General features: G+C 43.0%; 1 protein-coding gene across 1 annotated transcript in view; it reads left to right on the forward strand.

Moving 5' to 3' along the window:
- GRB14 (growth factor receptor bound protein 14) overlaps positions 1–23,808 on the forward strand; it is a 47,803-nt gene that overhangs the window by 16,602 nt on the left and 7,393 nt on the right. The window contains exons 5-8 of the mRNA XM_075609200.1: positions 95–232; positions 19,175–19,285; positions 19,479–19,574; positions 21,193–21,270. Of these exons, the coding sequence (XP_075465315.1) occupies positions 95–232; positions 19,175–19,285; positions 19,479–19,574; positions 21,193–21,270 (423 nt within the window). The remainder of the gene's footprint in view (positions 1–94; positions 233–19,174; positions 19,286–19,478; positions 19,575–21,192; positions 21,271–23,808) is intronic.

Raw genomic sequence — 23,808 nt, forward strand, 5'->3', positions numbered from 1 at the left:
GGCATTTGCAGCTTAAACTTCAATGGAAAGTATATTATCATATGTCTTCCCATGTAGCCTTAGAATTTTACTGTGTCAATTGTTATCTTTATAGATGTTTCTCAGTACGAGCACATATCCTGAAGTTCACAGCTATTTATACATGAAAGAAAAAGGGAAAAAGTCATGGAGAAAAATGTTTTTTGTTTTACGGCGCTCTGGACTATATTTTTCGACAAAAGGAATGTCAAAGGTATTGTGACAATATAAAAATATATATGAATTAAACTAAAATGACATTATTATTATTTTTTTTTATATTCTTTTCTAATGACTCTACATTGTTCTTTTTAGATTAAAGGTGTAATCCCACACATTCGGACAGTTGAATTTCTTAGGGGCCTCTGAATGGAGGTGTCTTTTTCAGAGAACCAATAAAGTTGTTGGGAGGGGGGACTCTGGCTGCACAAGCACTTGCTGACATCACACAAAAGCGAACAGCCAGTGGAAATCAAACCTTCCCAAGTCTCATTTAAAAAAAATACTTGTAGGTGTCAGATTTGGGTAAACTCTTTAATGAATTATCCAGATGAGACCCCTTAAACAAATCACTGGAATTAGTTCACGTAGGTCCTAGAAGGGATTGCCCCTGTAGTATGCCATCACGAACCACACATCTAGAAGAGAAAGACAATGATCTTATAAGATAGTAATATCACAGAACAGTCTGAAAATAAAAACATGTTTATTTGTCACTTGCATATCGTCCAATGTAATAACATGTGGGAATAATTATTGCCAAGAAAGCCAAATGCAATTGATAAGGTCTTTAAAATATTGCCTGCAACATGAGACTGTCCCTTTAACAATCTGATCTTGAAAAGGAACTGGAAATTATTTATATAACTGTATTCTTAACTCCTTTGCTGCCAGAGATTTGCTATGCATTGCAGACCCATTTGGAAGCAAAGGTGTTAAATTAAAAATGAACTTTAAACTTGCATGTATACTTCTGTGCCACAATAGTGTCAATTTATAGCATATCTATTATAGACCATATACATTATAGTCACCTATTCAATATGCTGTAATTAGAGATGTGTGAAACATTTGCAGGAGATTGCGACCCAGGTGAAATTTGCCTTTTTCCTGCCAATTTGATAGACATTAAATCAATAGGATTTTCCTAGCTCTAAAACTGCTAGATTCACTTAATGCTGAGACAAAATTTTGGGGACACACACCATGTGCTTGGGAATTTGGGATGGAGCTAATGGTAGAATAGCTAATATTATACACATAGGGGCCTATGCTACAAGCGTTCATAAGCCACTTATCGAGCACATATCGGCCAAAATGCCTGCTGCTATTCCGTAAGCCTCAATAAGTGGACGATAAAGGCATGAATCGCCAAAAATTTCAGCCATCATAAAAAAAATCGCCGGGTAAGCGGCGATAAGCCACTTATCGGCAGATTCTGAAACTCGTGCAAATCTAGTAGCCACGATTAGGTTATTGAGGCCTATCATGGCTCTAGAATGGCAAGTTTCTCTCAAAATCCTCACGCCAGAAAAAGTGAGGCTGGTGAGAAGCTGCTCAGAGGCGGCGAGACGGGACAGAAAAAAGGCTTTTTTCCTGCATCGGAATGATGCTGGGGGTCTCAGGAGCTGATACCCATTAATATCAGCACCGGAGACCTCCAGCATGAATCCCATGCAATAAAAATGCATTTACAGCCAACTTCATCACCTTAGCGGCTAATCGCTAAGGAAATGAAGGGGTTAACACCTCCCGCTACCCACCAAGGGCCAAATACCCTCTTCACCCACCCTCACTACCCACAATAAACACTTATCCACCTCTCCTAACCTCACATGATGATACCAGAGGCCATGGCTGCCCGGGAGTCCTCAGGTTGTCCCCACGGGTGTCTGTGGGCCCTCAGGTGGTCCCTGCGGTGTCAGAGGTGCCTGTGGGCCCTCTGGGCCCTCTGGTGGTTCCTGTGGGTGTCTGGGGGTACTCAGGTGATCCCCGCGGGTGTCTGTTGGCGCTCGGGTGGTCCCTGCATTGTTCGGGGGTCCTCAAGGGGTTCCTGTGGGTGTCTGTGGGCCCTTGGGTGGTCCCTGCGTGTGTCCAGAGGTCCTCAGGTGGTCACCGTGGGTGTCTGAGGGCCCTAGAGTGGTCCCTCCAGGATTTGTGGTCCCTCGGGTGGTCCCCGTGGGTGTCTGTGGGCCCTTGGGTGGTCCCCGTGGGTATCCAGGGGTCCCTCAGGTGGTCCCTGCGGGTTTCTGGGGGCCTTCAGGTGGTCCCCGTGGGTGTCTGTGGGCCCTCAGGTGGTCCCTGCAGGTGTCTGGGGACACTCGGGTGGTCCCCGTAGGTGTCTGGGGTCCCTCGGGTTGTCATTGTGGGTCCCCGCTGGCCAGCAGTACCAATTCTCTGGTCAAATCTTTTTTCCAATACACTGAAATAAATCCACCCTCTCCCCCCCAACACATACAGTACTGTAATAGGCAAAATAACTATTATCCAAATATGGATAATTGCCTATTATAAAATCAAACATTAGCCAGTCAGCAAAAATAAAGTAAATAAAACATTCTACTTACACCTGACATCATGAAGGGTGTCCTCATCAGCATACTCCAGGTCCATGTCCTTCGATGTCAGAAAGAATACAATAAAAAATACAATCTTATGGCCCTTAACCCCTTAATCACCTTAGCGGTTAATAACCGCTATAGTAATTAAGGGGTTAACCCACCCAACCCGGCTACCCACCCAGGAGGCCTAACCACCCACCCCGGGACCACTATACCCACCCTGTACCCATTGATTGACATAGTGGTACATTATACCCATATAATATGGGCATGATAAGCACTATAGCAGCCAATTGTCACTGTAATAAAAAAGCATGAAGGCCAAAAATATACAATAATAAAAGATATACACAAGCACCTAAACACCCCAACAATAAAAGAACTAAAAAGCCTAATTGTAAGCCACATCAATAACATTTATCTATCTCCAAAACATCACAATAATAAAAAATCTGCCATTCCAAAACATAAGAATACAATTCAATAAACATCTAGCCAAGCAAACTATTTAAGAAATAAAACCACTAGCCAAACAAGCAATTCAATACATAAAAGCACTAGCCAACAAATCAATTAACTAATTTATACCACTAGCCAACACATCAATTAAAACCAGTGGCCAACAAAATAAATAATTAATTAAAAACGCTAAACAATCGGAAAATGACATATAAACAAACCATCCAAATTACAAACAATTTATTTATATATAAAATGTTTTACCAGGTAGTAATACATTGAGAGTTAAAGAAAAAAGCAGCGATAAACACTAACCTAATATAAATGAGTTAATTACAAATATACAGTGATAACAAACTTAATAGTGCTAACGGAGGAAGATAATGAGTCCAATACAGATATTATTAGGTTCAGCAGCCAGAGTCCAGGAGAGAGTTCCACGTCCCTCCGGATGTGAGCAAAGAAGAAAAGACGGCACGTTGTCCCAAGTATATTCGTTTTAGCCCAAAATAGAAATAAGAGAAGATAGCAATGTATCAATTACAGGTTAATTAACCCTTAATGTTCATACATTTGAATTCATGCACTTACAATTTTGCATAGCTTGTGTTGTAATTCTTTTCCTAACTGGAGTGTCAGAGGATAATCTAGACAGGCTAGGTCTCCAGTGCAATGGAAATAAAAGAGAGAAAAGACAAGGCACAATACATTTATTACAAAAGACTAGATTACTGTAAGAACAATATTGCACTTACAGCCAGTATCATCAAATACAGCGTTTTTGGATAGCTTCCCAGCGTGTGGTAGTAACTCTTTGCTTTGATGGTAATGTTGCTCACATATTGTAGAGTCCACGGTCCCCTTCCATTGTGTCCGCTGCACCCGTCACCTCCAATTTCCTTGAGGGGGGGCAAACCATTGTTTCTGGTGGCTACTTGTGGCCAATAAAAAGTTATTGCAACTAACAGGTTAGAAATAAGTTTTTGAATGGAGAGCGCCATCTTCAACTCTAATCTCTAGAAATTCAATTTTAGTCCTGCTCTGATTGTGTGTAAATTTTTAATTACATTGGTTGTCATTAATGTATTTCAAGAAATCTTCCAGAGTGTTTTCCGTGCCTCTCCATGTAATGATCACATCATCGACGTAACGGCGCCAGAGCACCAGGTTCGTGCCGAAGATATTATTGGACCATATAAATTGGTCCTCCCAACAACCCATACAAAGGTTGGCACGAACCTGGTGCCCATAACAGTGCCCATAATTTGTAAATAATGGTCTCTGTTAAACCAGAAGGAGTTGTGCTGCAATATAAACATGATTCCCTTAATGATGAACTGCATTTGTGCATCCTCAAGGTCTTTATGCTTCATTAAATTGTATAGTATGGCATCACATCCCTGTCCGTGATCTATACTGGTATGCAGGTATGTGACGTCACACATAGCCATGATCAGATTCTCATCTCATCGAAAGTCTCTTAATATTTGTAGTGCCTGCATGGTATCTTGTAAAAAGAACGGCATTTTTTTTACATAAGTTTGTAGTAATACATCAATGTATTCTGAAAAGGAGTGAGGGGCCCAATCCCCGAAATTATGAGTCTGCCAGGTGGGTTTTATATGTCTTTATGGAACCAGTGTTACTTGATGTGCTGTCTTGATGAACTCATATTCTTTTTTTTTTTTTATCTAGTATATTCAAAGAGAAAGCCCTCATCCAGCAATTTTATCATGTCTTTAGAGAATTCTATTATTGGATTCTGTTTCAAAATGGTATATGTTGTTATATCGCTTAGTAGTCTTACTGACTTTGATGTAGTCTATTTTATCTAGGATCACAATTACCCACCCTCCACGCTTATCAGCGTTTTTTTATTACAATCTCCTTATTTCTTCTTTATTTGTAACAAAGCTCTCCCATCGTACTTTCAGTGTCTCTTCTGCGAACACCTCCTCCTCATCCTCTATCGAACTCTCCATAGGGGTACCCCAGGGCTCTGTCTTGGGACCTCTTCTCTTTTCTCTCTACACAGTTTCTCTAGGTGACCTAATCACATCACTTGGGTTTAAATATCACCTCTATGCTGCGACACACAAATTTACCTTTTAACCTCTGACGTTACTCCTACTGTACAGACCAAAGTTTCTGAATGTCTCTCTGCGATATCATCCTGGATGGCCCTCCGCTGACTTAAACTTAACATGGCAATAACAGAGCTCCTCATACTTCCTCCCAAACCTGGCCCTACCACCTGCTTCCACATTACTGTTGGAAGTACTATCATTCACCCAGTAACCCAAGTATGCTGCCTAGGGGTCACACTCGACTCCTCTCTCACATTCGCCCCTCACATTCAAAATGTATCTAAAACCTGTAGTTTTTTCCTCCGCAATATTACAAAGATATGCCCTCTCCTCTGTTGCTCGACTGCTAAAACTCTGACTCAGGCCCTCATTCTCTCCCATCTCAATAACTGTAACCTCCTACTGTCCAGCCTTCCTGCCTCTCACCTGTCTGCCCCACAATTTATCCTAAACGCTGTTGCCAGAATCACTCTACTCTTTCCTAAATCTGTCTCTGTCTCCCCTGCTGAAATCACTCTCCTGGCTTCCTATAAAATCCCGCATCTCACTCTCAATTCTCCTCCTCACTTTTAAAGCTTTACACTCTTCTCCTTCTCCTTGCATCTCAGCCCTAATTTCTCACTATGCACCATTCTCTTGTGTTCTTCTCAAGGATGTCTTCTCTCTACCCACTTTTTGTACCTAAAGCCCTCTCCCGCCTTAAACCTTTCTTACTGACTGGCCCACACCTTTGGAATGCTCTTCCCCTCAATACCCGACTAGCACCCTCTCTATCCACCTTTAAGACCCACCTTAAGAAACACTTGCTTAAAGAAGCATATGAGTAGCACAGTGGCTAATAATATACACATGATACATAAAGCTTGGGCCCCTGCAGACACTTACCAGAATTCCCTCCAAATGTCTAAACATTCTTTCTACCTACCTATTAGATTGTAATCTCTTGGTAGCAGGTTGTCCTCTTCCAAAATGTTACTTTTATGTCTGGAGCACTTATTCTCATGACCTGTTATTTGTATTATTTTTTATTTTTATGATTGTCACGTGTATTACTACTGTGAAGAGCTATGTACATTAATGGCGCTATATAAATAAAGACATACATACATACATTATTATTAGAAAGTTTGTTGAGGGCTTGTACTTCAAGTTTGGTCACATTTACTTTCTTAGGGATGTAGAGGGAGAAAGGGGGTGGCCGGGTAATAAAGGGGTTGCACCCCATATGGCCATCCCCTGACCTCACCAGAGAGACAAGGGGTTAACTGGACTGCGGTCCAGGGATGAGGTTTGCACCTTGCTGTACCTTGAAAATGTATGTTCCCCTGTTCCCATGTTTCATTATAAGCATGTATTTTAATGTTTTAAAGTGCGTTTCTGTATCTCCAGTTCTGGAGGTCGCAGAGAGTTGATATTTGGCCAATATGTGGAGTCACTGTAGGCATTAAAAACTGGCAAAGCTGAGGAAGCTGTTTCATACAGGGAAACGCGTAGAGCCTGCTTCCTTGCAGCACAGCTGTAACACAGTCTGGAAGCTGCTCCATCTTTGAAGGCACAGAGTCTGCACTGCGATCCTGCCATCCCCTTCTCTGCCTACTCCAAGCCGGAAGTCGTCAGTTCAAGGCCCGGACGTGACGTCAGACGCTCTCCATCCGCGATCCGGCGAGGGGGCACTCTCGTGGAGGGACATTGAAGTGGCTGCAGCTCTAACACCTCGTTTGCTGACCTACTGCCTCAAGTAAAATCTTATGTGATCTTGTTCTATGTACACAATGTGAGTACATGTCTTATGTGTTTTTAAATATAAAACTTGCGTTTTTAAGATCTACACTATGGCCTCTCCCTGTTTTGCATGACTCTGACTGCGAGTGGAAGCCTGCATGAACCATCTCCCATTTCAACACCAGTATATGCTGCTGTAATACCTACCTGTTACTGTGAGTGGAAGTCTCCACGAACCACCTCTTGTTTCAACTTCAATAATTGCTGTTTTAATACCTACTTGTTGTAAGTAGGCATTTTATTAGAGCCAAGATTTGTCATAGATCCACATTCTGTGTTTACTTGCTGCACCATTATTCCCCTTTTTTCTTTTTTTTGGGTGTTCCTGATACCATCGCTCCCTTCCTACCCTGGATCCATGCTATATAAATAAAGACATACATACATACATTATTATTAGAAAGTTTGTTGAGGGCTTGTACTTCAAGTTTGGTCACATTTACTTTCTTAGGGATGTAGAGGGAGAAAGGGGGTGGCCCGATATTAAAGGGGTTGCACCCCATATGGCCATCCCCTGACCTCACCAGAGAGACGAGGGGTTAACTGGACTGCGGTCCAGGGATGAGGTTTGCACCTTGCTGTACCTGGAAAATGTATGTTCCCCTGTTCCCATGTTTCATTATAAGCATGTATTTTAATGTTTTAAAGTGTGTTTCTGTATCTCCAGTTCTGGAGGTCGCAGAGAGTTGATATTTGGCCAATATGTGGAGTCACTGTAGGCATTAAAAACTGGCAAAGGTCGACCCACTGAGCCCACCAGAATGGAACTTATTAATATGTGTAGATATTAAAGTGTATATGTATTTTATTTTGGATCTGTTCTGAAAATGCAGACGCCATTTGTTAGGCTAATAAGTCATGAAGGGCAGACGGCTGAGTAGCCTAAGCACGGTGATCAAAAAGTAACTGCCTTGATTGTTACCCAATGTCTAGGGATTAAGTATTAGTCAGTCAATAAACTCTGCCAGTCTAATTGTTACCTGAGGGCATGGGTTAGTCTGTTAGTCTGTGTATCCACATTAGAGAGTGGATACAGATAATTGTTCACCAATAGGCTGTGTTCAATGTTAAGAATAGGGTTGCACAGGTATATAAACTGTGTCAACCCTACAGTTTTTAGTTGTGCTGGAGTTGTGCTTCTGATACCATCTTGAATGTCACTGGACTGCTGGAGAATTGCTAGCGGATACTTCTCCATCCCCCAACCCTAAGTAAGTGTTACCTTCTTGTCTGTTAATTGTACTATATTGCTGTGTTCACCTTATTAAGGAATAGAATAAATTATATTTTATTATATCTAAGCCTCGTTCAGTTCAACCCAGATATTTGGTGTTCATTATATCTTGTCATAAGCTACCGTGACAAGCTCTTTAATTAACTGGTGGCAGCGGCGGGATTGAACTGAACCTGTATTACAGTGTACGGTAATTACCCTGTAATATAGTGGGAACTCGAAGGGAATTGCGAGTTCCTGGGACTAAAGATATTGAACACACAGTAGTGCAACAGTTAACACAAGTTGTAACACCACCTCACTGCTGCGACTGAACTATGAGCGAGGCTGAAGGCTCATCCAACATGAGGACCCGAGCTCAGCTGAAGGACAAGTGCCGTGAATATGGACTGCCCTATGAGAACTAGGAGGTCGCAGACATGGTTGACGCAATCGGTGACTATGAAGCCCGGCTTGCAGAGCCTCAGGATATGGCTCAGCTTGCCCTTATACAGCCACCCGGAGATCAGGGAAGGAACCCAGTGCCGGGGCGGTGGAATCTCGGGGAGGGAATGAGTGCACCTCCCAGGAGCAGTGCAACAGGAGGGGTATTGGTTGCTGCGGCTACCAGTCCGTTCACCCTTGAAATGTTGGCACTGATTACTGCATGGGGAGAAAAAGGGACACCGGAGGAGCGGCTGCAGTTTATCACTATGGCAGTGAACAGACCCGCTTATTGCCCCCCTGTCCAACCCAACACAGATGAACTCAAACTGGACCAGCACAGTCTCAACAAGTTCGTGGAAGGCACTGACCAGATTGACAGTTTCTTAAAGAACTTTGAAACGCAGTGCCGGTGGTACAAAGTGCTTCCCCAGCATAGGGTTGCACGTTTGGACCCTGGCTAAGCAGACGATGATGGCGCTTCCAGATGAGTATGCTGATGACTATGACCACCTGAAAGAACTGTTATTGTTTCAGTACGGTTTTACCCCTGAAGCCTACCTGGGTAAATTCCGGCAGGAGGAGAGGCAGCCCCAGGAGTCCTATGTTACCTACGTGACCCGCATGGCTTTATACGGGATACGCTGGGTGGAGGGCTATGAGGCACGGACTTACCAACGCCTGCTGGACCTCATCTTTCAGGAGCAGCTCATGGAGCAGTGCCCGCCAGCGGTGAGGGCTTGGGTGTACGACAAGAAGCCCAAGACTTACCAGGAGGCGGCGAGGCTTGCAGATGACTATGTGGCCAGCCGAGCCCTGATGACCACCAAAACAGTAGCCAAGGTGGCGGTGGCGGCGGCACCGGTCAGAAAGTCTGCCAATACCCCCCAATGGACTCAGAGGCCGCTTGCGGGCAGCAGTCCACCGAAGGCGGGGGAGCTCCGGCACGAGTGCCGGTGCTACAACTGCAACCGCCCTGGTCACATCAGACCAGATTGCCCGGAACCCCTGCGTTCCGGCGGACCCCATCGGGGGCAACGCACCCCAGCTGCGAAGCCGGTAGCCCGCGTGCGGGTGGCTTCCACCACAGACTCAGGACCGGTCATGGAACCAACTCCCAGCGAGACGTCCCATGCAACGCCTGTCCCGGTTTCATTGGTGCCGGACGGCCGGAGCAGACATCTGACTCCGGTCACAGTCGGTGACCGGCAAGCAGTCGGCTTGCTGGATTCAGGAGCTGCAGTGACCCTGGTCCGACCTGATATGTCCGGCCAGAGGAATTGATCCCAGGCCCTGGGATACAGATCACTGTGGCCGACGGAGAGCCACATTTCTTGCAAGTGGCCAGAATCTTTTTGGATTGGGGGAGGGCCAGGGTGTGCGGGAGGTGGGGGTTTTACCCAGTTTGGATGCCGATGTTCTACTTGGCAACGATCTGGGACCGATGACCTGCACATACGACCGAGTGCCCAAACCCACTGCAGTGGCGGCGGTTACCCGGAGCCAGACAGCGGCAATGGCGGCGGCGCCAGTCCCCCAGCCTTTGGGACCAACGTTAGCGGAGGGCGCAGAGGAGCCCGGGGAGGTAAGCCAGGATCAATTGCAACCACAGACTGACTTACTGTCCCCCTCACCCTTCCCCATTCTCCAGACAATGACATGACTGGGGGGTGGCCAGAACTAGGAGCCCAGTTTAGGGAGGCAGTGAAGACAGACCCTACCCTGGCCGGCGTGAGACTTCGGGCGTCCGAATCTCAGGCAGGGGAGGGCACTGAGCGCTCCCTATGGTATAAGGGACTCCTGTATAGAGAAGAAGGAAACCCAGGGATAGAGGAGGGATTGACCGGTAAGCGACAGCTAGTAGTGCCCCAGGGGTACCGACAGCAACTGTTACGGGTAGCTCATTCTATTCCGTTAGCGGGACATCAGGGGGTCAACAGAACTCGAGCCCGGTTATTACAGCGTTACTACTGGCCAGGGGCATCTCGAGATGTGGGCAATTTCTGCCGCTCTTGTGATGCCTGCCAGCGAGTGGGTAAGGCAGGCGACCGTGTGAAGGCAGCTCTGAAACCTCTACCGATAATAGGGGAACCCTTCCAGAAAGTAGCGATGGATCTTGTAGGACCCCTCATGATTCCTAGCAGGTCAGGGAAGCGCTACATCCTCACGGTGGTGGATTTTGCCACCCGGTACCCTGAGGCGGTAGCGCTTGGCACCATAGATGCCAAGACAGTGGCAGCAGCTTTGCTGAACATTTTTACTAGGGTAGGTTTCCCTAGTGAGATCCTAACCGATCAGGGTCGCAGTTCATGAGTGAACTGTTACATTGTCTCTGGGATGCATGCAGTGTACGGCACCGGCGCACTACCCCTTACCATCCCCAGACCAACGGATTATGTGAGAGGTTTGACGGTACCCTGAAGCAGATGCTTTGGACCTTTATAGAGGCGGAGGGGAAAGACTGGGAGATTCATTTACAGCACTTGCTGTTTGCATACCGAGAGGTACCGCAAGAATCTACAGGCTTCTCCCCCTTCGAGCTACTATATGGCCGCAGGGTACGTGGACCTCTGGACCTATTCCATGAGGGATGGGAAGGGGAGGCTACTGCTACTGATGCTTCAGTGATCCAGTATGTAGTAGATCTCCGAGACCGGTTAGAGATGCTCATGGGGGTGGCCCAGGACCACCTCAGGGCCGCTCAGAACAAGCAAAAGCAATGGTATGACCGGAATGCCCATAGCAGGGAATTCATTCCAGGACAGCAGGTGCTTGTTCTCAAACCCACTCGGGAGAACAAGTTGATGGCTGCCTGGTCGGGACCGTACCCGGTCATCCGAAAGGTGAATGAGTACAACTACGTTGTACAGATAGAGCCTGAGAGGCATAAGACATATCATGTTAATATGTTGAAAGAATACAGAGCACCGAGTATGGGAGCAGTGATGGCCATTTGTAGCCCACTGCTGGAGGATCCGGCGAGCAATGCTCTGCCTGATCTCCTAGGGGAGGCTGGGCAGGGACACACTGTGGAACAGGTGGAGATAGGGGCACAGTTAAGTGCTAGGCAGAAGGGAGAAGCCAGGGACATGCTAGCTAAGTATAGGGCCCTCTTCACTGACATGCCAGGGACCACACATCTCACCAAACACCCAGTACACACAGGGGCCTGCAGCCTCTGCATAAGCACGCTTATAGAGTGTCAGCAGAGGTCAAGACCAGTATGGAGAGGGAGATAGAGGAGATGCTGACCCTAGGGGTAATTACTCCGTCCCAGAGTCCTTGGGCAAGCCCGGTAGTTCTAGTCCCTAAGAAGGATAAGACCACCTGGTTTTGTGTAGACTACCGCTTGCTCAACGCTGGGACGGTGTCAGATGCCTACCACATGCCCCGCATGGATGAGTTACTGGATGAACTCGCGGGGGCAAGGTATCTGACCACTATGGATTTGAGCAAAGGCTATTGGCAAATTCTACTGACCCAGGAGGCTAGGGAGAAGTCAGAATTCATCAATCCAAGTGGCCTCTATGAGTTTTTAGTGATGCCATTTGGGATGAAGAATGCCCCGGCTACCTTCCAACGCCTGGTCAATAGGTTACTGGAAGGGATGTAGAGCTATGCCAGGGCTTACTTAGATGACATTGCTGTCTTTAGTAATTCCTGGGACTCCCATTTAGGACATGTAGCTGCGGTGCTAGATAGGATCAGGGAGGATGGGCTTACCTTGGAACCCACTAAGTGTATGGTAGGGATGGCAGAGGTCCTGTACTTAGGGCACAGGGTGGGTGGAGGGCATCTCAAACCAGAGCTAGCCAAGGTAGAAGCCAAAGTTCAGTGGCCTGTTCCAAAAACCAAGAAACAGGTCATGGCATTTTTGGGCACCGCAGGGTACTATAGGAAGTTTGTCCCACAGTACAGCGCCGTGGCCAAACCCCTGACTGATTTGACTAAGAAGCAACTGCCTGTGATTATCACCTGGACTCCTGCCTGTGAAACTGCTTTCCAGGCACTGAAAACTGCGCTTGCTGGGGCCCCCATACTGGCTGCCCCAGACTATACCAAACATTTCCTCATACAGACTGATGCCTCAGACTATGGCATTGGGGCTGTGTTGAGCCAAGTGAGGGACGATGGTAGAGAGCACCCTGTTGTGTACCTCAGCCGAAAACTACTCCCCAGAGAGGTGGCCTATGCCACCATTGAGAAAGAGTGCTTGGCCATTATGTGGGCACTCAAAAAACTCCAGCCCTATGTGTATGGAAGGGCTTTCACGGTCCTCACAGACCACAATCCCCTGAGTTGGCTGCAGAGGACATCAGGGGAGAATGCCAAGTTGCTAAGGTGGAGCTTGGCCTTGCAAGAGTTTGAGTTTACTATTCAGCACAAAAAGGGTAGTGAAAACAGCAATGCTGATGGACTTTCACGTCAGGACTATCCCTCTGAGACTGAGTTCGTTAAGGGTGCCAGCAGTGCCCCACTCCCCGTTAGGGCCAGTGGGCCACAGGTCACCCATTAAGAAGGGGAGGTGTAGAGGGAGAAAGGGGGTGGCCCGGTATTAAAGGGGTTGCACCCCATATGGCCATCCCCTGACCTCACCAGAGAGACAAGGGGTTAACTGGACTGCGGTCCAGGGATGAGGTTTGCACCTTGCTGTACCTTGAAAATGTATGTTCCCCTGTTCCCATGTTTCATTATAAGCATGTATTTTAATGTTTTAAAGTGTGTTTCTGTATCTCCAGTTCTGGAGGTCGCAGAGAGTTGATATTTGGCCAATATGTGAAGTCACTGTAGGCATTAAAAACTGGCAAAGGTCGACCCACTGAGCCCACCAGAATGGAACTTATTAATATGTGTAGATATTAAAGTGTATATGTATTTTATTTTGGATCTGTTCTGAAAATGCAGACGCCATTTGCTAGGCTAATAAGTCATGAAGGGCAGACGGCTGAGTAGCCTAAGCACGGTGATCAAAAAGTAACTGCCTTGATTGTTACCCAATGTCTAGGGATTAAGTATTAGTCAATCAACAAACTCTGCCAGTCTAATTGTTACCTGAGGGCATGGGTTAGTCTGTTAGTCTGTGTCTCCACATTAGAGAGTGGATACAGATAATTGTTCACCAATAGGCTGTGTTCAATGTTAAGGATAGGGTTGCACAGGTATATAAACTGTGTCAACCCTACAGTTTTTAGTTGTGCTGAAGTTCTGCTTCTGATACCATCTTGAATGTCACTGGACTGCTGGAGAATTGTTGCGGATACTTCTCCATCCCCCAACCCTAAGTAAGTGTTACCTTCTTGTCTGTTAATTGTACTATATTGCTGTGTTCACCTTATTAAGGAATAGAATAAATTATATTTTATTATATCTAAGCCTCGTTCAGTTCAACCCAGATATTTGGTGTTCATTATATCTTGTCATAAGCTAACGTGACAAGGGATTTTTGGCTTGTGTCCAATTTTTCAATGTCATCCTCTACTCACTTTTGTAAAGTTTCCAAAAACGGACTTGACAAAAAGTTGGAAAGAATTTGGAAGCATTCGTCAGTGTTGTGTGTTTGTTTTGTGTATCATCTTCATTAGATAGCGGGATCTGATTATCGGCACTGATCTCTGCATTTGATTTCAAACAATATCTTTTTAAAGTTAACCTTCTTTATCCACCAGTGTCTGCAGCGCCTCCCCATACTCAGCAAAGATACTCAGAAAACTGAAGGCGATGGGTGCTGGGCTTAGAGGAACGAGTGAGAAAGTGCTCTCAACTGTGCTGCCAATGTGGTGGCACCTGTACTACTACTGGTGACGGTGCTAGCAGTGATAGTAGTAGTGCTGGTAGCTGTAGTGAAGGTGGTAGTAGGGGTGTTTTGGGACTCCTAGGACGGCCTCATTTTAAACTGGGTTGCGGGGGTGCCCCCTGATCCATGATCCGCCTGCTTCCCAGTAATTTCCTTCTTCTATCGTCTTCTCACACTCCTCTTCCTCTTTTACTTTTCCTCCCCATTCCTTTCCATAGTAACAAAAAATATAGAAAATAACAAACAATAGAGAAAGGAACTGAAATATTAAGACTGTAAGAAAGGAAATAATCACATTTACAGTATAAAAATGTAAAAGTAAATTAAATAAAACAACTATTCTAATGCAGGAAAATAGCTAACAAAATTACAACTATTAAAGTAAACTGTGTTGCAGCGTACATGCAACTACACATGCGGGTTCTTTGGATAAGGCTTATTTATTTTATTTAAAACCAGAGACATAACATAAAACACAGACAAAGCTCAGTGCACATCCAGAAAAACTTATATACGGTACAGTGCCTAAATATACATGTATAAATAAAATGGTCTTTTAGTTTAACATTTTGGCCAAATTGTTGTAAGCCCTTGAGCCAACTGCACGGCAGACCACGTTTCAAGGGTCCCTACACTAATATAGATTCTTAATAACCTGTGCATTGCCAGGAAGAATGATTTATAATAAATCTGTCAATATTAGTTGCAAAAGTTCTAAGTCTGATTGAAACTTTTATTAACCTGTACATTACCAGGAAAAGCACTCTGTAATAGATTTGTCACAATCACACTGTAAGCAGGCAAGTTCCCCTGAGAGTGGGAGATGCCATGGAGTGAGCTTTTAACCATTTAAATGTGGGAGGGAGTGAGCTTCAATTAGGTAGGAGGTTGCCACCCTCCAATCAGCTAAGACTAGCTGAACAAGAATTATAAAACATACAGAACACCTACAAGCTCATATTGAACCCCCAAAATACCCACAACATATATATAAGCATATCAGTTTCACAGAGGAGTGCTACTGAGCATGGCAATATATATATTTAAAACCAGAGACATAACATAAAACACAGACAAAGCTCAGTGCACATCCAGAAAACTTATATACGGTACAGTGCCTAAATATACATGTATAACTAATAAATAAAATGGTCTTTTAGTTTAACATTTTGGCCAAATTGTTGTAAGCCCTTGAGCCAACTGCACGGCAGACCACGTTTCAAGGGTCCCTACACTAATATAGGTTATTAAGAATTTATATTAGTGTTAGGGACCCTTGAGATGTGGTCTGCCGTGTAGTGGCTCAAGGGCTTACAACACTTTGGCCAAAATGCTAAACTTAAAGACCATTTTATTTATTAGTTATTTATACATGTATATTTAGGCACTGTACCGTATATAAGTTTTTCTGGATGTGCACTGAGCTTTGTCTGTGTTTTATGTTATGCCTCTGGTTTTAAATATATATATTGCCATGCTCAGTAGCACTCCTCTGTGAAACTTATATGCTTATATATTGGTTTTGGGTATTTTGGGGGTTCAATATGAGCTTGTAGGTGTTCTGTATGTTTTATAATTCTTGTTCAGCTAGTCTTAGCTGATTGGAGGGTGGCAACCTCCTACCTAATTGAAGCTCACTCCCTCCCACATTTAAATGGTTAAAAGCTCACTCCATGGCATCTCCCACTCTCAGGGGAACTTGCCTGCTTACAGTGTGATTGTGACAAATCTATTACAGAGTGCTTTTCCTGCGGATCAATAGGAAGCCATAACGTCACCCAGTGGGGCTTTCTATTGGCCCATGTGACATGAGACGTCAGTGAGAGTGGATGGGCTGCTCACGGTGGAGGCAGTGAGACAGCGGTTTGCCTGTAATGAATGTGCATACTGTAAGTACCTTTCTTACGGTTTTAATTTTTTTTATTAAAGTACCATTTTAAACTGATCTGCGCTATAGTATCCTGTATCCCATGCTATTGAAGTTATCTGTATACGAGACCACTACGACCCCCAAAGAAAAAAAGCCAGTTTGTATATGCGAGTTTTTATTAACACACTGTGAGTAGAAAATCTACAAGAGCCAAGATTCTCTTCACAACACATTAATTAGTTCTAAAAACATTATTGCATTTTTACATGTTTTCTTTTTCCATGGTGACTTCCATTGCACCCCCTGGATCTTGGAAAACTGGTTAAAAACCAGTAGTGCCCTGTAAGCGACCTGTGCAGAGGTACACTCAGGGAGACAGTTTGGGGGAAATTAAAGCATGGCTTTATTCAGCTTGTCACTTTAAACAAGGCAAATCATACATAAATAAACAAACAGCCTATCCCTGTGTAAGGGCTAACTCACTTCCCCAGTCCCTCTCTGCGATTGGGAGGAAAAGCCCCTTACCAGCCTATCACTTTCATGCCAGTCTCTGGCTCCAGGTCTGGATAGTTGTCTGCTTGAGGGTCCAGCCTCTGGCATGTTCCTGCATCCTCTGTGTCCAGGCATAGAGGTCTGGTCTCCTCGTGTCTTTTTGTCAGTACACAGCCTTCTGTGTGCTGAAGACTCTCTTTGGGAGTTCCCAGATAGAGGGTTTTCAAGCTGTCTTATTAGCCAGGTGGAGACTGGTTAATTGACTAGCAGCAATTAACCAGCTCCCTGCTGGATTCCTCAGACTATTACAGGCAGCTTTATTTAAACAGGGATGAGTCCCTGGTACATGCCCAAATAAATAGAGTGAAAAAATAAATAAAATAAAGTGCAATAAAATAAAGTATATATATACTTCCTAAGCTTATTGTTGCAGCAAAGGTTATCGCCACCTTTCTGCTGGGGCAAGCAATCTCTCAATGACCACTACAATTACCTGTGTGTGCTTGGACCTGCTGATTAAATAGGGTGGGATGGGTAAACTAAGAGGAGGAGCCACAGACCTCCCAACAACACATAGCACATATAGAGCTTCGACATTTTAAGCCCTTACGCACCGCACGCATGTCACGTATCCCATGCTATTAACTATAACATTTCCTCATTTCTCTGTGCAGTGCATGAAATACAAAGGACAGGGAAGTGTAGGAACTTGCTGATAGTGTTTATACCTTGACATTGTTGCAGGCTTGAAATGTTTTGGCCAAAAGATTGAACTAAATGACACATACTTATGAGAAGAAAAAAACAGAAATTAACAAAATAATTTGTCATATTGGATTTGCATAGGGAGTTCTTTGTTTAAGGTTTAAGGAATAACCAAGGCACCTAATTTGCTGTTCTCCCCCTCCCATCTCTTGCCTGCTCCCTGAGGAGAGGGTTGAGGAACACTCAACTTATGTGCAAGATGCTAAAGATGTATCAAATTAATCAAACTTGAAAACATTTACACTGTGTTCAGAAAAAGCGGGACCCCTTTTATTTTTCGTCATTTCTTGCAGAAAAAAGCACTATATTTTCAGGAAAATGTGAGCAATTATAGGTTTGTCACAGTAGATTATTATATTTAAGAATGATTTGATAATCTAATAAATATTCTTTGGAATTGGTGACAGCGTGATGATCTCATTAAGTGTATGGTTACAAAATGCTGTTTAGTGACGGAGATAAGCACGTTATAAATCGCTTGAGACAGAGCAAGAATTATGGTCCAAAACGCTTTCATAAAATGTTTCCTGATAAAGGATGGTCGCTAGGAGGGCTGAAAATAATAAATAATTAGTAAAACAATGTATCATTCAGGAGGGAGAGCAGCTGGATCAAAGCGTTATCTATTATGCATTCAGACAGCGGCGTTTTTGTCTTCGGCGTGCGTTTCAGCAGAAGGAGGACATTTTAAACACACTTTGAACTCAGACTTTATAGTAATCTTAGTGTTTTAGATAAGATTAAAACAGTGTAAATCATTTACGAGCTGCAAAGGAAAAATGCCTGTTTAATTAACATGAACCCAGTGCAGAGTATCTGGTACTTATTGACATCAATTCAGTTAAAATCAGTTGTCGTGCTTCTTATATAGTATTAATCTACATAACAGATCTACAATTGTGCAAATTTTGATGGGGATTGATCGAGAAATATATAAGATATGATGAAAAACTAAAGGAGTCTCTTTTTTCTTGAACACGGTGTAAATTGCACACGGAAGCCAAAGGACATTTTATATATATATTGCTGTGGAGGGTTTTTGTCACTTTTTTTTACCCACCATAACATAAGTATGGTAAAACTGATCCCGGCTTCTTTTTTGCATAGCCAGTAGAACCAACCCCACACTGAGGAGACCCATTAAGGTCGAAACAGTCTGTCTGTGGGTCGGTTTACTGGCTATGCATCTTAACCCTGGCTGTGCTCAAAGCTGTGACCATGCAGCAAGCTTAAGCCTATAGGGGAACCATGTTGAATGGTTTTGAAGCCAAAGGTGGCACTGTGTGCTCATTTGCATGTCATTTCCCAGAATTCCCTGCTGCAGTGAAAGTGTTGTGTGCTGGGTGATAATGGTGAAAGGCGGGGTAGCAGACCTGTCTAAGACATGCAAATGAGCATACAGTAATATTTCCATTTGCTAGCTGCTTTGCTGTGGAGGGTTTTTGTCACTTTTTTTACCCACCATAACTTAACTAAGTATATATATATATATATATATATATATATATATATATATATATATATATATATATATATATATATATATATAAAAATAGCAAACTACATAATATTTAGGAATTAATAATTGACCATCAATTGCTTTCAACATGTTCTAAACGCCAATAAATGGTTTAAAACTGATTTTAAAACAACAAAACTTGTATGTTTTTCTTTTGTTATGTACTATAGGACCCCAGACATCTACAGTTTTTCTGTGATTTTAGCCAAAGTGACGTTTACATGTTATTGTCAGGAAAAAAGCTATTCGGAGCACCAACAGACTTCGGATTCTGTCTAAAGGTACATGTCCACATTGTTGTTAATGGAATTGTTACATAGTTATCTAAAAATAATTATTTTGTAATCCAGTCACATAGTACAGTATATTGATGCTCTGCCTATGTTAAATAGGAGAATTTTAGTGACTTTTATTTCAACAGGTATTGCCTGCAAGATTTGCATTAATGATAAAAAATGTGCTGTGGCCTTCTAGCCTAACAAGACAGGAGGAACCAAGGACCTGAAACTGCTCTGTACAGACAATGAAGAGACTAAAATCTGTTGGGTGACAGCAGTTAGATTGTACAAGGTAATATTTCTCTTTATTGCAGGTATGAATTGCTTTTTGATTATATATGAAGTAGCTAATGACCTTAAAGCTGCAGTTCAAGCTGTGGTTTTTTTTTTTTTTTCATTCAATATGTGCATCAATACAATCTACACACTGACAAGAGATTAGTTAAATTGCTAATAGATTAGTTCTCCTGTAACTGATCGCTGAAGATTCGGCTCGGGATTCACTAAATGCACCCTGGGTCCTCTTCTGCTGCACTGACAGCCAACGTTCTGTGAGGAAGATCTTGTAACCAGGCAGGCACTAGATTCAATTGGTTCACTGCTAGAGAGGGCAGGGCTCAAAATGGTGATACTATTTCAGAAGGGGAAGGTGATGTGACTTTGTAAATTGTTGGCATAGGAACAAAAGTGTTTGTTACATTAGAACAGGGGTGCGCAAACTTCCTGTGCTGCGCCCCCCTGCTTGCTCTCCCCCACTGTCGCGCCCACTTACCTTTAATCGGCATCAAATTACACCGCAGGGTCATGTGACATCACTGATTTATTAAAGAAAACACATGTAGTTTATTGCTTGAACTGCAGCTTTAAAACACATTAATGTGGATTTGTATATTTATGCCTTTGGTACTGTAATATGTTTAATTTCAGCATATTTGCATTATATGTGATGTCAGACAAGGCTTTCTTGCTTGCATACATTCACCTTCCTACCACTGAATTACCCAAGTTTCATGATACTGAGTTGCTAGCTAAACTCAGGTCATTACCTCTGTAGCTAAACGTTCAAACGGCCTAAAGCTTTAACCTTGAGTAAGTGGCATACAGCAATGTTTTAACATCATTAGTCACACATTTTAATTGTATATTACACTTGCCTAATTTTATACCAATATTTCTTTGTTCCAAACTACAGTATACGTTAGTTGCTTCAGATATACGCATATTCAGTGGGGGACTTTTTGATGAACAGCTTAAGGAGTTGCTCCTTCCATAAATCTTCTGGTTCTATAAAATGTTAAGCATGCTTGTCTGCAAAGTACTGTATCTAAGAGGATTAACATAGGATCCGATGTGGACAATGGTTACTGCATAGTTTCTAGCCCATAATTTGGTTCTATTTTTCACTGTGACAATGAAACCTTTTTTTTAAATTGAATGAAATCCCAGATAGCATTGCAGATATGTAAACATACTGCTTAAAGAAAACTCTATAGAGCATATAGAACTATTGTTGTGACAGCTTGACAATAAAGTTATATAATGCAACAACAGCAAGGCAAAAAAATCCTATACAGTACGTTTTCTTATAGTTGAATTATTTCAAAATAAGACTACTTCAACAATTAGCAAGTACACTACTGTATGTACATAAAATTGACAAATATTTAAAGGGGAAGTTCAATTTACATGGTACAAAATGTTTTTATTTTAATCTGGTGCTGTTTCTTTTCTAGTTTTTTTGCATCAGTTAATGTTCGCTATACATTAGTCCTATTCCATTGTATTTGCTGCATTTTATGAGGGTAAAACACCCACATTTATTAATCTGATAAATGTAGATTATCCTAAGGAGACCATTAAATTGACCCCTTCTCATGTTCAGGACCTAAATACTATGCATTGATTTTCAGCATGGGATGCAGCTGTACCAAAGTTACACAAGACCAAAACAACAGAGTGATTCCAGTACCCAGTGCATATCACCTATGGTATGTATGCAAATATGCCAAAGCTTAATATGTGTAGTCCTTTTTCTTTCTTAAAGCTAGATTCACTGAGCTCTGTTTAACCAGGGCAAATAATGTGACCTCACCTAAAACAGGAACGGCCATTAACGCATTGTTCACTAAAATAGTCATAGGGTTAACGTCCTGTTCTTTCGACCGATCGTTGGCGAGAGAGTGACCATTGTAGAAGAGGGCCCATTGACTTATATACCTCCAAGTACATAAACCTATACTCCACCTGATACCTGGGAAAATATACAAATTGTAATCATTTGAAAAATATTACAATTATTTACATTTGCATATTTCCCAGATATAACAGGTTTCTCGCCATGTGGAGTATAGTTCAATCTTTTCAGAGGTATATAAGTCAATGAATCTTTTCCTAAACTGGTCTCACGCCTCTCCTCCAAAAGCCCTATTTCAAGGTCTGGATAAGAGTTGGGTATGACTTAAACGATGCAGCATTATTTCCTGCTATAAACCTTACTAGAACACAGTGAAATTTGGATGCATATCATTTTGTCTGTAATGAGCTGGAAGAGCACGCAGCCTCTGTAACTGCTGCGCCCCACCTGAAAAATCTTGCAGGCCCCCCAGTTTACGCACCCCTGTATTAGAATATTGGATCTTGCTTTTCACTGGAGTACTGGTTAATGTCACGGTACTGTATTTACTTTAGTGAATACTGTTTTAGGATTAATGGGTGTTAAAGTCACATTTAATTGGCTATGGTAGTGCATCTAGCCCTTAGTTCTGTTGTAAAGTTCAATAATATCTATTTCTACCTTCAGTCATATAGATTAAAATACAATCCTTCCTTTTAATTGTAATCACAGTTTAAATGTTTTGGTGGTAACCACCCCAACATTTAAACTGTGATTACCGGAATTGGGCCGGGGAATCGCGCGGGGGCCTCTGTAAGTGCTGGAATATTCTCCTGCTACCGCTCAATGACCCAATGTGACATGAGGGTGGGTAAGAGGCCAGGTGCATCATGGGACGTCATTAAGGCGATGCATCGTCACATGGTAGAAGGAGGAGATACCTGCTCTGGAGGCGGTAAGAGGTTCGGTGCGCAAACACTGTGCATGGTCCCAGCCATACTCCCAGCTGGCGTGAAAAACAAACCTATCAATAGTGGCGCTCTAGAGTAATCAAAATGTGAAAGATCATACGTGAAAAATAGTGATACTTATACAAACACATGTGATGGATGCTGCTGTAACCCAGTGTGGGATTGCTCTCTCAATCCCGTTGTTATGGATTACAGGTATTTTCTGGCATATAACGCATAATGAATACAGGTCACAGGTACATATATACATAGTATCATTATAAGGCCTAGTATACTGTAGCTTAGAGTATACTGTTAAAATCCTGGCTTTTCTTGTCTTAGAAATAATAGCTTGTTTTGCTGAGAAGTGGCAGGATATTGGGACAGGTTACATAGGCATAGAAAGGGAACTAACTCACGTAAACAAGCCGTGGTCTAACGGTAACTTATGAAATATATCATACGTCAGTAACTGTAATTCCTGATGGTAAACAACATACGTCACAAACCACAGAGCATGGACACATGACACGTTTCACACGTACGCAGGAAACAATGAAACACTATAATAGGTTTGCACGACTCCATGTTAAACCAGAACCGAACTTAGGTGTGAAGTCACACAGATGAGACTTGAGCTGGGACTGGCTGACCTATCGGAATATCTTTTGGTTTGTGAGTTTTGACAATGCATATATAGCTATATAATCTCTGCATTGTTAGGAATGGATTGGTAACATACTGTAACTGCTAGCCATCAGCTTATAAGAAGCTTGTTGTGATATTTCTGATATTTCTGAATATTGTTGTGATACAATAAATGATAGACCTTATCATATACAAACTCTGAGTGACCTTTCTTTATAATAATCTCGCAATACTCTTCATAATATTATTAATATTTGAGAGTGTGGCCGAGACTCTACAAGTACGGCAGTGCTCTCTGCTTAGTGCGGGACATAACTCACCACGAGGCATTACTTGGGAGAGGAAGGTAGGCTGAGCCCAGATTACAGTGGCAAGTGGAATGGTGTAGATCATCGGGAAGCGCAAACATGTGAAAACATAAAAATAGTCTGATGGTGCAATATTGTTATAGCAAAAAATGTGAAGTTAATAGTGTCAAATCGATATGTAGAATACTCACAAACGTGAGGTGGGTAGTAAACTGTACACGTAAGGGTGTCTTTAGAGGATGATCCGCCAACACTGCGGTGAAATATAGATGATTCCAATGGAGATGTATTTTCCGGTAAATCTTAGTATAAAACAAGATGACCGGACATAGTGCAGACTGTATATAATGTTTATAGAAAGTAGATAAAATCCAATACACTCACATGATTAAAATAGTACGTAAGCATTTAGATCTCACACAACGGATCTCGGCAGCAGGATCAGTAGCTTCTCTGCTTCCCCTCTGTTGTAGCGTGCGTGTCATGGATGCGTCTCACTGATAGCGG

The sequence above is a fragment of the Ascaphus truei genome, chromosome 7 (genome assembly GCF_040206685.1).
Source record: "Ascaphus truei isolate aAscTru1 chromosome 7, aAscTru1.hap1, whole genome shotgun sequence".
In the NCBI taxonomy this organism is placed as follows: Eukaryota; Metazoa; Chordata; class Amphibia; order Anura; family Ascaphidae; genus Ascaphus; species Ascaphus truei.